Source organism: Mixophyes fleayi, chromosome 4 (genome assembly GCF_038048845.1).
Source record: "Mixophyes fleayi isolate aMixFle1 chromosome 4, aMixFle1.hap1, whole genome shotgun sequence".
Classification (NCBI taxonomy): domain Eukaryota; kingdom Metazoa; phylum Chordata; class Amphibia; order Anura; family Limnodynastidae; genus Mixophyes; species Mixophyes fleayi.
Window position 1 is genome coordinate 133223974 of NC_134405.1, and position 16643 is coordinate 133240616.

The window sequence follows — 16643 nt, forward strand, 5'->3', positions numbered from 1 at the left end:
AACGAAACACCCCGCAAGCGCAATTACATGCGCATGCTGAGTAAGATATGTGTCAAGATGCGTCCTGGTCTGCAACAGTTGGTTGTGCGTCAGGTTGACATCAGGGGGTAAATGTATCAAGCTAAGAGTTTTCCGGCGGGTTTGAAAAACCAATCAGATTCTAGCTATCATTTATTTAGTACATTCTACAAAATGATAGCTAGAATCTGATTGGTTGCTATAGGCAACATCTCCATTTTTCAAACCCGCCAGGAAACTTTCAGCTTGATACATTTACCCCCAGGTGTAATACAACTCACTTGCATGCACCTCTGCATATGAGGCCAGCACAAGATACAGCTGTGTGAAGATTCAGAGATGAGTGTATTTCTTAATGAAGATAGCTCATAGAAGTTAGTTTGCAGTGGATGCATTATTGCCTCTTATTAATTTAGCATTTCCATTCAGGATGTTGTGTACAAGTATGGTACTGCTATGTCAGCAGTGTGCATGATTTGTGTACTGTTCCTTACAGTATAGCTATTCACGGGTCAAGGATTGCGTACTTTGTGGTGCGCCCTTTAAATGAATTAATGACCTAACACACGATTCAATCAAACAATTAATTGTGTGAACTTTTCCGCTATAGCTTTGTGCACTTTGTGTGACATAATTACAAAGAATTAAAATGAGCCAATTGCAGTACCCCAGAAAAACGCAATAGTGTTACCTTTGTAGCTCTTTGTGGGATATAGCTTTAAGCAAAGAAATTAATATCAAACATCCCAACACCTGTTGCCTTACCACATATAAGTGCAATCGGACACTTCTGCATCTTTAGCACAATGACTAAAGAGCTTCAAAGTCAGAAATGGAACAGACACATATCATATAGCCACAACACAAAATTATTAAAGCACAATCAGCTAGAGAGGACAACCCGCAAGCAGCCAATCATAAGAAGAGTCTGCGTATTGCTGGGGTCATGAGTTCATTTCTCGACCATGGCCTTATCTGTGAGGAGTTTGTATGTTCTCCCCGTGTTTACGTGGGTTTCCTCCGGGTGCTCCAGTTTCCTCTCACACTCCGAAAACATACTGGTAGGTTAACTGGCTGCTAACAAATTGACCATAGTCTGTCTGTCTGTGTGTATGTGTGTGTTAGGGAATTTAGACTGTAAGCCCCAATGGGGCAGGGACTGATGTGAGTGAATTCTCTGTACAGCGCTGCGGAATTAGTGGCGCTATACAAATAAATGGTGATGATGATGATGATTGCTGCTAATCATCATCATCATCAGTGCATATTCTGCACCAGCCCTTCAGCAGCCGCCTAACAGACACATAGCTTGAACTCTACATGATGTTCATTATTTTTAAATACATGATTTTGAATATAATGAGTTAATTTGCTTTTCACACAGTCTTTGGTTTATAATTTCTTTCTCACTGTCATTGGTATATACTTATGCTTCCAGTTTTGTTTGCTCTCTACCAGTGGGTCAGGGCATAAAGAGCATTTGCCCAGTGTCCCTATCTTTAGAGTGGCATCCTTAAGCAGAAATGTTCCAGGTTCCACTCTGCTCATTGTAATAAACCAACTATAGTAAATACCTTTATTTGATTATTTTTGAACTATGTTTCATACAGTATAATACTATTGTTTTATTAAACCTGGAATTTTAATTTAACTGATCTCTATTTGGATTTATGTCCTAAGCCGCTTTATCTCTATCTCTGGCCTTACTTTTTACAACTGTATAAACTCCACACGCAACCAGTGCATTATAGCTGTCATGTTTAACACTGTTAATAATCATTGTATAATAATCGTTATTTTACCTGAACTCCATAAAGGAACTCTCCACATTCATTTTCCCCATCAGAGTCTTCTTCAGCCCAGTTGTGTCCCTTAATGTCCTAGTGAAGAGAACACATACAATGGGCATTGTCCATGCAGAATATCATTCACATGTCTGTTCCTCTAACCGTTCATTTGGCAAAATATGCAGTGTTACTACTATAATTTGTATACACTGACATTGCCAAGGTTAGAAACAGTACAACTTTATGATTATGCACAGCTTAATAAACATTGTATACAGGTGTATAATTAGCCTTTGAAACTGAGTTTGAAAGTATAAAAAAATGGAAAATTGTATCTACATCACATCATATCATAAAATACAGTGCTGACCACTCCAGTTACAAGTGTTGTCTGCTAAACAAGCTTATTGATGGTTGTCCAACTAGAAGAACTAGGGTTTGGAAACAGTACTCACTAGTCAGAAAACTTTTAGATTCTGCGCTGTATAAGGCTTAGTTATTAAGATATATATAAAGAGCCTGTCATTTTATCACAGCAGTATAGAGTATAATTGTCTTGTTTGAGAAACGTTAACCAGTTTTAGTGTGCAGACCTGATTTCCATGTGATTCTAACACACTATTTGTTGCTTCCTGAAGAGATAGATGAATAGATTTATACCTCCGTTTTAATGTTACTATGAAAATTAGGATGCCGATTGAGTTTGGTATGCTGCTGGATATCATCATTACACCCACATCCCTTGCTCTCTGGGGCTAATCTTTGACTCAAACCCTTTTAAATTCTCATATCAATGACTGGCCAAAACTTGCTGTTTCCTACACTACATCTCTAAGAAGCCTTTCCTTTCATACAACAAGGGCTATTCACAGTAGACAATCACATAGCAGTGCAACTAATGTTGTGCTCTTGTTGTTGCTATCACTCCTGATTTTGTGTGTGAAGATTTCAGATTTCCAGGTGCTCGTAGAATTAGACTAGAACATAGGCGGATAAGGACAGGCTTGAGGTGTTACTGCGCATTATAGGTACCTGGATTAACACAAAACCATATAAAAATGCTATGCAAGCCATATTTTTTTTAGAACAGCAAAATGAGAACTTGCGAAACCTATATGTGTGTCCTTTACTATATTATACAGAGCTTTTCATAGTAAAATCAAAATGGATTCCTGAATAAGCAAAAGGGACCCTAACCCTAATTTTTATTTTCAACTGAAATTTTAAAATATTAAGGAAAAAATATAGGAAATATTCTTGTTATAGTACCGTAGCTATTTTTTTATGATGAACCAGTACTTCACCATACAGTACAGTGGTCATGAATTATCTGATCTTTCCCATCATCCCTTTACTTACTGCCAGAGTTATCCTGTCAATCTTATTGACTGGTGATAATCCTCTCACAATGCAACATTTTAGGGGCATTGCCTAATGGCAATGTATATGTGTGACATCATTGGAGCTAGTATAGATGTTATTGGTGGCTTGATCAGGTTGGCAAAGGATTGAAAATCTGACAAAGAGCAGTCAAAGAAGTAGCAAGAACCTATGAGCTTTGCTTATAGTCTGCACTGAGGGGCAACACACAACTATAGTTAGATATAACTTCCCATTTGCTTGGCACAATAAAGCAAAAAGAACATTTTTGGAGGCTACCGTCAGGACCCTGCTAAATATAGCAAATGGTGAGAACATGTAAACACATTAAAACATCGGGGGGTCATTTTTCTAAAAAGGCATACACTTGCTAAACTGAGAATGCTTCCCAGATTTCTCCCTATTTGAGATTTATTGCAATATCTCATCTCGCTAGAGGAAATCTAGTTTTTACATTGAGGTATAATAATCATATGTAATAATCAAATCCTTTGTGGGGGGTGGGGAGTGTAAAAGGTGGGCAATTGTCTCTGATGGGCTAATAGCGATGAAAATACATTAACGACCATTTAATAACTAATCTCATTAAGCTCTTTAATTAACCACTCACAAAGGTAGTTTTCAGTTTACCCAAAATACCAATCCCTTTCTGCCCTGAATTACCTCTGTGTTAGATGTATGTATCACTATATACCAGTGGTTCCCAAACTTTTGCAGTTCGCGGCACCCTTAGAGTCTACACATTTTTTCAAGGCACCCCTCCAAAATAATTACTGAGCAGTCCTGTTTTAGGAGTAGTTGGGTCAAAAAATTGTAATAAGTATTTAGGTCACGACATAAATACTTATTTAGTTGTATTGCAAAAATGCCCCTCTGCATCCAGACACTCTGCCCCCTCTGCATCCAGGCACACTGCCCCCTTTGCAACCAGGCACACTGCCCCCTCTGCAACCAGGCACACTGCCCCCTCTGCAACCAGGCACACTGCCCTCTCTCACGTTGCCCACTCTGCCCTCTGTCCCCCTCCTCTGTCACGCTGTCCCCCTCCTTTGCCCTCTGTCACCCTCCTCTGCCCTCTCTCACACTGTCACCCTCCTCTGCCCTCTCTCACGCTGTCACCCTCCTCTGCCCTCTCTCACGCTGTCACCCTCCTCTGCCCTCTCTCACGCTGTCACCCTCCTCTGCCCTCTCTCACGCTGTCACCCTCCTCTGCCATCTGCCCTCCTCCTCTGCCCTCTGTCCCCCTCCTCTGCCCCCCTCCTCTGCCCTCTGTCCCCCTCCTCTGCCATCTGCCTTCCTCCTCTGCTCTCTGTCTCCCTCCTCCTCCTCTGCTCTCTGTCCCCCTCCTCTGCTCTCTGTCCCCCTCCTCTGCCCTCTGACCCCCTCCTCTGTCCTCTGACCCCCTCCTCAGCCATCTGTCCCCCTCCTCCTCTGCCATCTGTCCCCCTCCTCCTCTGCCATCTATCCCCCTCCTCCTCTGCCCTCTGTCCCCCTCCTCCTCTGCCCTCTGTCCCCCTCCTCTGCCCTCTGACCCCCCTCCTCTGTCCCCCTCTTCCTCTGCCATCTGTCCTGACGTAGATATTCAGTGACAGCTGCGGGAGAGAGGGGCTGCTGGGTCCTAGCGCCGCGCGGATTGGTAAGTTTCTGTTTGCTTTCTTTTTTCTAGGGCTGGCCCGCGGCATCCCAGTGACAGCGCCGCGGCACCGCTGGGAGCCGCGGCGCACACTTTGGGAACCGCCGCTATATACAATTGATATGCACACCATAGACATGGGTCTTACAACCATATACACAGTACATAATTATTGACTTCCTTAAACACAGATGTTGCTATATATATATATATATATATATATATATATTATACAAGTTAACCCATGCATGATACTTATGCATTCTAGTCAAATCAAGCTACTTAAGGTGTTAAAAAGGGTCTTGTCATGCATTTGGGCCTAGCCCAGGCCTCCTCAGGGGAAAAGCGTTACTTCCCGATGCAAGCGCCCTTTTTTAACGTGGTTTTGTCCACATGTCATCACCTCATCATTCTTCTCCATCACCTCATCCTTCATTTTCATCGCCACATCTATCCAGATGTCTATCCAGACACAGGGATCTCTCTCAGCGGTCCTGAGTATCACACTCCTCTCGCTCTGTCACCCCCGGCAACCACCAACCACTCCCCACTGTCACCCCCGGCAACCACCAACCACTCCCAACTGTCACCCCCGGGAACCACCAACCACTCCCAACTGTCACTTCTACTTCAAGAAATATATATATATTTTTTTAAAATCTTTATAAACACTTTTAACAATTAACAAATTAAATTAACAAATTAAAAACATCTTAGTATACCAAATTTCAGCCCTTTCTGAATTTTTTTTCCACACACACTAAGAATTTAGTAGGTCAGTGTATAACTCCGCCCAGCAGGTGGCGCTGCAGCTTGGTTTTATTTTTTCCACACACACACACAGACAGACAGACTAACACACGCCACTAGACATTTATATTATAGATATATACATACACATATCCACGCATCATATCCTGTCCTTCTACATATTGTATTCTTTCCACATTAACCATGTCAGTGTCACGAATTCCAGGGGAAGGTTTATGTAAGCCTGTATTGCATTGTAAGACAAAATAATGCTTACACCTAGCATATGATTGGACCACAACTTATGTTGAGATGGTCTACAGCCATTGGATGAAATTAAAAAAAATAAACATCTTAATGGAATGGGTTTCCATGGCCGAGCAGCTGCATGCAAGCCTCACATTACCAAGACCAATACCAAGCGTCAGATGGAGTGGTGTAAAGCACACTGACACTAGACTGAGGAGCAGTGAAAATCATGCTTCTGTTTGGCAGTCAGATGGGCTTGGCGGATGCCGGGAGAACGTTACCTGCCTGACTGCATTATACCAACTGTGAAGTTTGGTGGAGGAGGGATAATGGTATGGGGAGGTTTTTCAGGGTTTAGGCTAGGCCCCTTATCTCCAGTGAAGGGTAATCTTAATGCTTCAGCATACAAGCCATTTTGAACAATGCTATGATTCCAACTTTGCGGCAACAGTTTGGTGAAGGTCCTTTTCTATGCCAACATGACTGTGCCCCAGTGCACAAAGCAAGGACTACAAAGACATGGTTTGATGAGTTCAGTGTGGAAGAACTTGACTGGCCCACACAGAGCCCTGACCTCAACCCCATCGAACACCTTTGGGATGAACTAGAAAGGATATTGCGAGTCAGGCCTTCTCGTCCAGCATCAGTGACCTCATAAAAACTCTTCAGAATGAATGTGCACAAATTCTCACAGAAACACCCCAACATCCTGTGGAAAGCCTTCCAAGAGGAGTGGAAGCTGTTATCACTGCAAAAGGGTGACCAACTCCATATTAAAGTATATGTATTTGAATACAATGTCATTAAAATTCCTGTTGGTGTAATGATCATGCATCCAAATACTTTTGTACATATGGTGTATAATAGTGTAGCATAGATAGTACAATAAATCATCAAATTTTTTTTACTCTAATTTTTTATCTGTTTTATAAATGGTCATAAGTACCATAATCATATGTGTATATATGTTCATATATCCCAGATTCCATTACAATTCCATTCCCAATACGACTCTCATAAACCACAAGTACTACAATTATCATCATTACTAACTACAATTCTCATTATTAATCACAGAACTAACTACAACTCATGACCATATATCTCACAAATGTCATAGATTATATGCATATCTCACAAATGTTATAGACTAGGGCAGGGGTTGGCAACCTTTTTCTATCGGTGTGCCGGAAAAAATCTAGCCGAGCCCAGGTGTGCCATAAATTCATATTATGCCACAATAGTGACCCAAAATCATATTATGCCCCAGTAGTGCCCCCAAATCATATTATGCCACACAGTAGTGCACGCAATTCATATTATGCCACATAGTAGATCCCTCAGTTCTTAATACGCCACATAGTTGTGTCCCCAATTCATCTTATGCCTCATAGTTGTGCCCCCAATTCACATAGTAGTACCCTTAATTAATATTATGCCACAGAATAGTGACCACAGTTTATTTTATGCCTCATAGTAGATCCCCAGTTAATATTATACCAAATAGCTGTGCCCCCTGTTCACATTATGCCAAAGTAATGCCTCAACTCATATTATACCACACATAAGTGCCCCCAATTCACATTATGCCACAGTAATGCCCACAATTAACATTATACCACAGTAATGCCCACAATTCCTATTATACCACACGTAAGTGCCCCAATTACTATTATGCCGAAGTAATGCCCCCAATTCAATCTATGGTTCACATAAGTGCACCAATCACATTATGCCTCACATAAATGCCCCAATTCACATTATGATACACATAAGTACCCTCAATTCCTATTATGCCACAGTAATGCCTCCTATTCAAATTATGCCTCACATAAGTGTCCCCAATCAAATTATGCCTCACATAAATGCCCCCAAATCACATTATGCCTCACAAAGGTGTCTCCAATTAAAATTATTGCATACATAAGTGCCCCCAATTAATATAATGTCTCATTAGGCAGCTTACCCTCTCTTTCTGTCTCTCCTTGTACCCTCTCTCTCTGTCTCTATCTGTTCCCTCTCTCTCTCTGCCTCTTTGTCACTTCTCCCTGCCTCAACTCCAGGCTGTCACCCCCACACACTATCTCAATCTCTCTCTGTGTATACCCTCTCAGTATGTCTCTCTCTGTCTCTCCCTGTGCCCTCTCTCTCTGTCACTCCCCCTGCCTCCACCCCACGCTGTCACTCACACAAACTCTCTCCATGTCCTGGTTGCTGTCACTTCCATTCCACTTACTGCTATATCCCACACTGATTCTACCAGCCGACCACTTTACCTTGTGCTGCCACACTGCCGGTTCTGACTTACTACCCCCCAGTGTACAGCTTATCTCTCTCTGCCTCTCCCTCAATAATAACTGGCAGGGAATTGGGGATGTAAGTGATACTGGGGACAGCACTGAATTGATAACTATTAATGCACTCACCTCACATCCGCCCCTCAACGGTGCCCTTGAGAACTGCTGCGCATGTTAGCGATATCCTGCAGTGACAGCCCGCCTGGCGTGCCGGACTAGAGGGCGCTGCGTGCCATGTCTGGCACGCGTGCCGGGGGTTGCCGACCCCTGGACTAGGGGGTATATTTACTAAACTGCGGGTTTGAAAAAGTGGAGATGTTTCCTATAGCAACCAATCAGATTCTAGTTATCATCAATTTAGTCCATTCTACAAAATGACAGCTAAAATCTGATTGGTTAGTATAGGCAACATCTCCACTTTTTCAAACCCGCAGTTTAATAAATATACCACTATATGTATATCTTACAAATGTCATAGATTATATGTATATTTCATAAACACCAGACTAAGGACCTGACTCATTAAGTAACACAATTTGAATTTTTTGCAAACAGACGGAAAATGTAAGTAGGTACCCACTCATTCAACAAGAAGAGCCTCTCAGGAAACGTTTCTAGTTGAATACGGGTCTAAATACGCTCTGCCTATGCGGCACTTGCCGTATCTATACAGACAAAACACACTGCAGGATACGCACAATGCACATGTATATATAAAGTTCCATCATAACGCACACACAAAAAAAAATACATTAACATCTGTTAATAATATTATAATTATTGTTAATATTATCTTTTATTTATAAGGCGCCACAAAAGGTCTGCAGCGTCCTACATGACATATACAGAAAGCAGTGATCCATAACACATTACATGATACATGAAGAACAAAATAAAAAGCCCAGACCTTATAATCAATAATGAAAAAAAACATGAAAAAAAAGTGTTTTTTTGCCATTATTCCCCCCCTCCCCCCCCATTTTTTCTTTACGTTAAATACTTTTATCAGGATGTTATTAATGCCTACTGTACATAAAATTCACTTTACAGTTGTTTCTGATGGCAAACAGATATTCTGACATGCATAGGCGTCATCACTATCACTCGGCACTTACACCCGCCCCGTAGCTGGTGCAAGTGATACAGCTGAAAGTCACAAACCTGAAAGATGCCCAGAGCTTGAATTGGGCAGATGTGTGTGCTCAACCTTGGCACGCCCCTTACTGTACATTGACTATGTGCATACACCCCATCCCTCCCCTGTTCCACCCTTGAAATTGTAGGCTGTCGGAAGTGTCTTTTGCGTTCAAAGATTAGTTTAGTGCACTTGTGTTCACTGGCATATGCCCCGTTTCTGAGCATGCGCAGAGCAATTTTACTCAAAATATGGCATGTATCCGCATATACTTCCTTAATGAATCAGATCCTACATGAATATCTCAAACAGATATGACTATGGGTTCTACTGTTAAAAGCTCTGTACCATCTAGTAAAAGACCCTTCACATTTTGTCCCTGTTAATTATCATTTCATATCGTATTGCTAAGAAATTATTTAACTTTGCAATTGATCAAAATTGTTCAGCAGGGTCAGTGGCTCCGATAAGAGCCTGTACCAGCAATCGCGATCACTTTAGGAATATTCATTACACATGCTCAGACAGCAATTGACAGGAGGGAGGGGAGGAGCCTGAAGTCTGCTGGGGAGATATGAGAAAATCCCACTCCTGCGATGCTTTCCCCCTAGGCTGTACATGGTAACAACCATCTTCAGAAAGAGTTAGCTATCAGCGTCAAGCTCTGAAAAGCTAAGCTTTTTGAGCATGATGAATTGGTCCAGATTGTAGTCCACATTGGGAATTATGGGGACTGCTGTATTCTGTGATAGTTAGCTTAATGCTTTTGTTAAATAGCCCTGATGCTAATATTTGCCTAAACCACATGGAAAGAGACATTTCTACATGATTTAAGGCTTGATGAGTAGGCCCCAATGTGTATATATCAGTCCTCTTATATATCACACCATAACAAACTATAAGAATCCATACCATATATGAATACCACACCGTCCTTCATATATCTTCATATGTAAATCTCACAATGCATGCCCCAGTATATCTCACAATCATATCTGTATGTCTCTTATGTACCAGTGTAACCCCATACACAGCCTTTTAATGTCCCATGCTCCAATATAGTGTCGCATTTTCCATTATGGTGTCCCATGCTCCATTATGATGTCCCATGCTCCATTATGGTGTCCCATACTCCATTATTGTATCCCATGTTCCATTATTGTATCCCATGTTCCATTATGGTGTCCCATGCTACATTATGGTGTCCCATGCTCCATTATTGTATCCCATGTTCCATTATAGTGTCCCATGCTCCATTATGGATGGTGTCCCATACTCCATTATTGTATCCCATGTTCCATTATGGTATCACATGCTCCATTATGGTATCCATGCTCCATTATGGTATCCCATGCTCCATTATGTTGAGGAAGGTTTGGGGATAAAAGTGGAGGTAGTAGGGAAAGACATTGATACTTGTGGTCACTGTGTTCAAGGAGAAGCTGTAGAGGGCAGAGCTTGGTCTTATAAAGCTCACCTTCCCTCCCATAGTCCTTACAGCCACTGTGTGAGTGATGATATCCACTTGTGAACGCACTATTTGTCGGCCAGGAGTAATGATGTTATCACACCCAGCTGGCTATCACCACTGTAGATGTGTCGACTGAAGTCGGCCTACAGAATGTAGGCCATGTACGATTTTGAGCTTGAGCCTTCAGTGCATGCACACTGCCCCCCATTTTGCCATCATGGGGGGCGTGTTAGGAATGGGGCCTCACAGGAAGAAAAAGTTAGCTAGGTAACACCCCTTTAAATGTACCCACTCCACCCTATGAATCTCATTTAAATATCTCATCATCATTTTTGCATTTGGGTGCATTATCAGGCACATAAATGTTTCTTGCTTGGTATTCAGCATGGAGCATGGCAATTCACAGAGTTCCTACCATTAATTCATGTGTTTCCCCATAAAAATAGGCACTTTTGCGCACAAGTAGGTGCATGACGTAAAAGAAACATGATTTGCCCTGCGGGCCTGTGCCTCTCATTAATCTTCAAGCTACAGATTACTATCATTCCTGCACCTATTGTTTATCTCTATGATCTTATTTGTTTATACAGAATTTTTGCTTCACCAAACTATCCTCCAGTTTTACAAACTTAACTTGTTTTCTTACCCTGATTACTCCTAACGTCTTTTTTTTATTATTATTATTATTATTATTATCTTTGACTTATAAGGCGCCACAAAGGGTCCGCAGCGCCGTACAGTACATATACAGAAAAACAGAACCAAGACACAACATGATACACAAATATATACAAACACAGGTCTCATTGTTGCTTTATCCAGCCATGTTGTGAAATTCACTTTACCAGGCTGGTCATTTATAACAATTTGTTTTAGTATATATGCAATGTATACGCCCATTTCACTAATTTAGACAGTTTTGCATGCAATGTTGTCAATGTATTAACACCAGAGAATAATACTTATTTGCATTTTATTAGAGCAGACCAAGGTCTATATTTACTACACTGTGGGCTTGAAAAAGTGGAGATCCCCCCCCATTTTTGCACCCGAGGGCTGGCTTGGTTATATAGACCATTTGGGCGCGTCGTGTGCCCGGCAGATACATAACCTACTAGGTTGACAGAGCTCTAAACTAAACTGAAGCTTAAATGAGGAGACCCCCCCCCCCAATGTGGTTCCCCCTTCCCTTCTTTCCCTTTGTCTTTGTCTATATGTTAATGTTTATATGGTTATTTAGCAGGTATGTGTAAGGGTTGACATATCTCTTTTATAGATTTCTGAGTGCATTTTGGACTGGTGCCAGGATGTCATTTTTTCAGTGTCAATAATGTACCATGCCATCTTGTTGGTTGTACATGTATAACCTGTATATGTGTGTAAAACCCAATAAAATTTAAATTTTAAAAAAAAAAGAAAAAGTGGAGATGTTGCTGATAGCAACCAATCAGATTCTAGTTATCATTTATTTAGTACATTCTAAAAAATGACAGCTATAGTCTAATTGGTTGCTATAGGCAACATCTCCACTTTTTCAAACCCACTGTTTAGTAAATATACCCCATGTCTACCAGCTTAAATAACAAAATATCAGAAGTAAGATGAAATATATAGGGGCATATTTTTAAAAGTGCAAAACGTCAGAGAAGGCTCATTTTAGCTTCGTCCACTAAAAAAAAGCAGTTCCAGCCTATTTAACACGTATTACAGCAATAAAAGCACCACAACAATACCTGTACGCTTACAGCCTTCTCCTGATGGGAAAAATTCCATTGCTGTTGATGTTTCTTAGGGGTATGGTAGAAAATGTTCTTTAACTATTATTTCACCTGTACGTCATATTAGTCATGTACTATAGTCTGCAGAGCCACTTATAGGTTCTTGCTGGCTGTGAAGAGCATGTATACAATATAGAATGTAGATAATGTATCTAAAATCATATTTGCTCTCATCAACTTTTAATAATATCTAATTCTCAAAGCAAACTAAAGAGCAGGTTCTGAGACTGTCAATACCCAGTCCAATGTACATCCATATTTACACCTGCCGGCTGGTTTCAGAAAATACAGATTACACATATCCAGTGGCTCATGTCTAAACAACATCTGCCACATCACATCACACCTTACATTATAACTCCACTTTCTATGACTCTCACCATTTGTGTTGAGGTGGTGAATCACCTGGCCAATGCCTCAGGGTTGGGGGTCCGATGCCCCCCGAACCTGCAGAGCTGTCATCACATACACTGGCATGCTGGGAGTTCACTGCCCCCTGCAGAGAAAAAACACAGAGGCTTCAAAAAAATGGAGACAAGGAGAGAAAGAAGAGACAAATAATAGATTGGAAAAGAGGCTGTGAAAATTAAGGATGGAGGGAAATAAAAAATCAGAACAGTAAAGGAAAACAGAAAAAAACTGAAGGGAAATGCAATGGGGATCAGATATAATCCGGTTTATGTTGCTCCTTTAGAAATCTAAGGGGTCAATTAAATTCTCGGCAAAGTCCCGCGGTGTGCCCCTGGAACAATTACGGGGGCACTTTACGGCGAGGTAACATTGTGGATTTTGCCTCCGACCACGTAGAGTCCGCAATGTTAGTTACCGTAGTACCCTGAAAAGTGCACAGTCGAACAATGTGGCTGAACATCTTGCTAATTATATCGATCCCTAAGTGTCCAAGAGGCGTTCACTGATATAACCAAATTATTACTGCTAAATTATTTCCCTTACTGCGAAAAAATAATGGGATAATAGAGGAGAAAAAGACAGCCAGTAAAACAGAGCGTGGATGAATACATACATCAACATATGTATGCACTAGATACATGTCTATTTTCTCAACCAGCCAGCTATGGGGATCTCAAACTAATCTGAACTCAAATTCTGCAGGTGAAGTCAACGCATGTAACAGTTAAGCACAGGTAAAAATATGGGTAGATACAGGAAGTATAGAAGAAAGACAGAAAAAAAAACCATGAAGATTGTTATATATGCCACACAATATATAGGTCAATGTAGCACAGCTTATTCAATTGGCAAATTAGCAACAACTGGGTACATTGATAAAGGCCTCATGGGCAATTTTGCTCAGAATAGTATAATAATCTTACAATATCACATACAAACATATACAATATGTTACTCCTATTATTCCTGAACACATCCTTTTTCAAAAATTGATATTAACATATAAAAATTAAGTTATATATATCACACTCAAACACACAATATGGAAAGCACAATATTTTGTATACTCACATCTTCTGGCTGTAGGCAATGCAAACTGTCACAATGAGACAGAAATAATGGCCTCAAGGTATATTTGTATGGTATTGGGTTATGTATGTGCGGTTGTGGGCTTGAACAGGCGCTGTGTATATATGTGTATGTTGTGTGTTTCTCTATGTGTTGATTTTGACAGTATAATGCCAGTATAAAATAAATGTATTTGCTTGAAGAGATAGATAAACAGATTAGTGATGAGTATGTACAGACAAATTTAGAATGATTTGTCAGACAAAAGGACCAGATCCAATCACAAACACAAATGGGGGAGGAGGATGACTGAGAATGTGCAGAAATGAAAGGGGAACAGGAGAAATGGGGGTGGGGGATAAGAGGTTTGAGGGTGGGAGAATGACAGAGGGACTTAGGATGCTGCTGTCACAGTCTGTGGGAGAGAGGGATGGAGCTTGGGAAGGGCAGGCAGGTGTAGAATAGAAGAGCTTTTCTTAATAAAAGAATGTCTCTCAAGTGACATCTGTCTTTGGATGTCTCAAGCTGTCGCTGTTAGCTGATGACCATCTCAGGATTTCTTTCTCAGCTGATGGATGTCTCTTTAGGAAAAGCTCTGCTTTGCAGTCTTTTTCAAGTGAAGGCCGTCTCTCTCACAAGGCTGCTGTTCTTTGACATATATCTGTCTCTCTGACTCTCAGATGATGGTTGTCTCCTGCTGTCACGGACACAGCTGCTCAAGCCTTTGTTATTCCTGTGCTGATGGCAGCTGAGAGCTGTGTGCGCATGTGCAAATCATCCTGTGTAAGTCACATGACTGCCTCTGTAATGCAAGTAATAATGGTACCTACATTTATATACATTTTCCTATTTAGTTGCTCATGTTATGTGTACAGCAAATCTATAATACAGTTGAATAATAAAATACATACAATCAGGGAATATGGTCAACAAGGAAATTATATTATTAGTGTATAGGTTGTAATGTTATTGTATTGCACAATTGGGGAATACATCATGTACAATTACATGCAGTTAGGGATAAGAATAAGAAAGGGGAAAGGTCTGTGTGTGTGAGCTTATCACCTTGAGAATAACAAGGAGGATAGGTAAACTGTCTCTTTCTCCGCAGCACAATATAACCCACAATAAGGGTTATTTACAGAGAGCACACCTTACACAGGGCAGTGCATTTATATAAGCACAATTGTGTTACGGGTCAGTACATACATACATGTTTACAGCCACTTTATGAAAAGTCATCTGTCTGGGAGTACACAGAATATAATTTGCACAAATTAAAAAATCACCAGTTAGCAAGATCTTATATTATTATATATTTGGCTCAACTGCATCACTAATTAAAAGTACTAAAATGAATTGTTTTCTAATGTTTTATTTTCATTTTATTATATATATTGGTTTACATTCACATTCTTATGCCCTCTGTGCCTCACTTGGGAAGTCAACATTCCATGAAAATAAATTAGAGAACTTGTTGAAGCAAACGGTTTGAACATAGAAACATACAAGACTGGGATTTTTCAGGTTAGAAATTAATATAAAATGATAAGCCACTTGGTTAATTTCATATATTGTTTGTAATGTCCATTATATTTAGGTCAGTTATGGGATGAAAAGGTTGATGAGGGAGGCACTTGCCCCACATCATCAGTGAGGGGTGCCCAATACACATTTTTAGGTGCTGCAACATTTTCACAACCCCGGTGAAGCCATAGCAATCTGTTGCTTTGGCTGACACTGAACTTCAACTGCTCTCAGTGTGAGACTGAGCGCCATTGGAGCAGTATAACAAAGCAAATAGTATATCTTCTGCGGTGCTCAATTTCACATGTCACATGAGTTGACATGAGGTGAGTGGCTTTGGTTACCAATTACAACCCAGCAATGGGCACCTCAATGTCATACATGACATTGACTGACAGGTGCAACAGGTAGTAGGAGAGGTAGGAGCAGGAGAGGTTGGGAACCAGCGAATAAGACCTAGATAACATTTGATGAGGAGGTGGTAGCAAGCAGCAATGGTTCAGTAAGTACCCAGCAATATATTACAATTGATATTATTACTAGCATTTTTGTGTTATAAATAGAAACCAGCGATATGCTTTCAAATCTCGGTGTGGCCTAACTCTATTGTGGGTGGCACAATTATTAGCAGGGCTTCCTCACAGCACTGGGGTCATGACTTTAATTCCAACTAGGGCCCTTACTGTGATCGCTTGGGGTTGGCTCTAGGTGCTCCGGTTATGTTATATATATATATATATATAACAATATAAGATCAAAAGTGCCGGAACTCACATCATGTAGTCAATTACTGTACACACACCCACATAGGTCAGTTGTGTAATGAAACATAACGGTAGCCGCCCGCAGTAAGCACTCAGCGCACGACCAATCACAAGCTGTGCAGAGCCACAAGCCAAGCAGTGTTATCACAACCAGTGCGGACGATGTACGCATGCATTGGACTCGACACACAAGCAGCCCGCATGCACCATTTTAATGATTTTGCTGCCGACCTACTACGCTCGACAGGGCGATTCAAATCCACGTGAACCAAACATCAAATGTTCAAAAGTTACTTTTAAAACTTGGAAAATCCATCGAAAAAAAGTGCCAGAACTCAGCTCCGGTGAGTTCTATGACAAAAAAAGCACTGTATA

The 16643-nt window shown here is 40.9% G+C and overlaps 1 protein-coding gene across 2 annotated transcripts in view; it reads right to left on the reverse strand.

Annotated features, from left to right (window-relative positions):
- The window catches only part of PARP6 (poly(ADP-ribose) polymerase family member 6), a 45337-nt gene extending 30596 nt beyond the window's left edge, over positions 1–14741 (reverse strand). For both annotated transcript variants that reach the window (XM_075208335.1, XM_075208334.1), the window contains exons 1-3: positions 13981–14741; positions 12879–12994; positions 1821–1898 (exon numbers count right to left, since the gene is read on the reverse strand). In XM_075208335.1, coding sequence (XP_075064436.1) covers positions 1821–1898; positions 12879–12881 — 81 coding nt within the window. In that variant the 5' untranslated portion in view covers positions 12882–12994; positions 13981–14741. The remainder of the gene's footprint in view (positions 1–1820; positions 1899–12878; positions 12995–13980) is intronic.
- Between the last annotated feature and the right edge of the window lie 1902 nt (positions 14742–16643).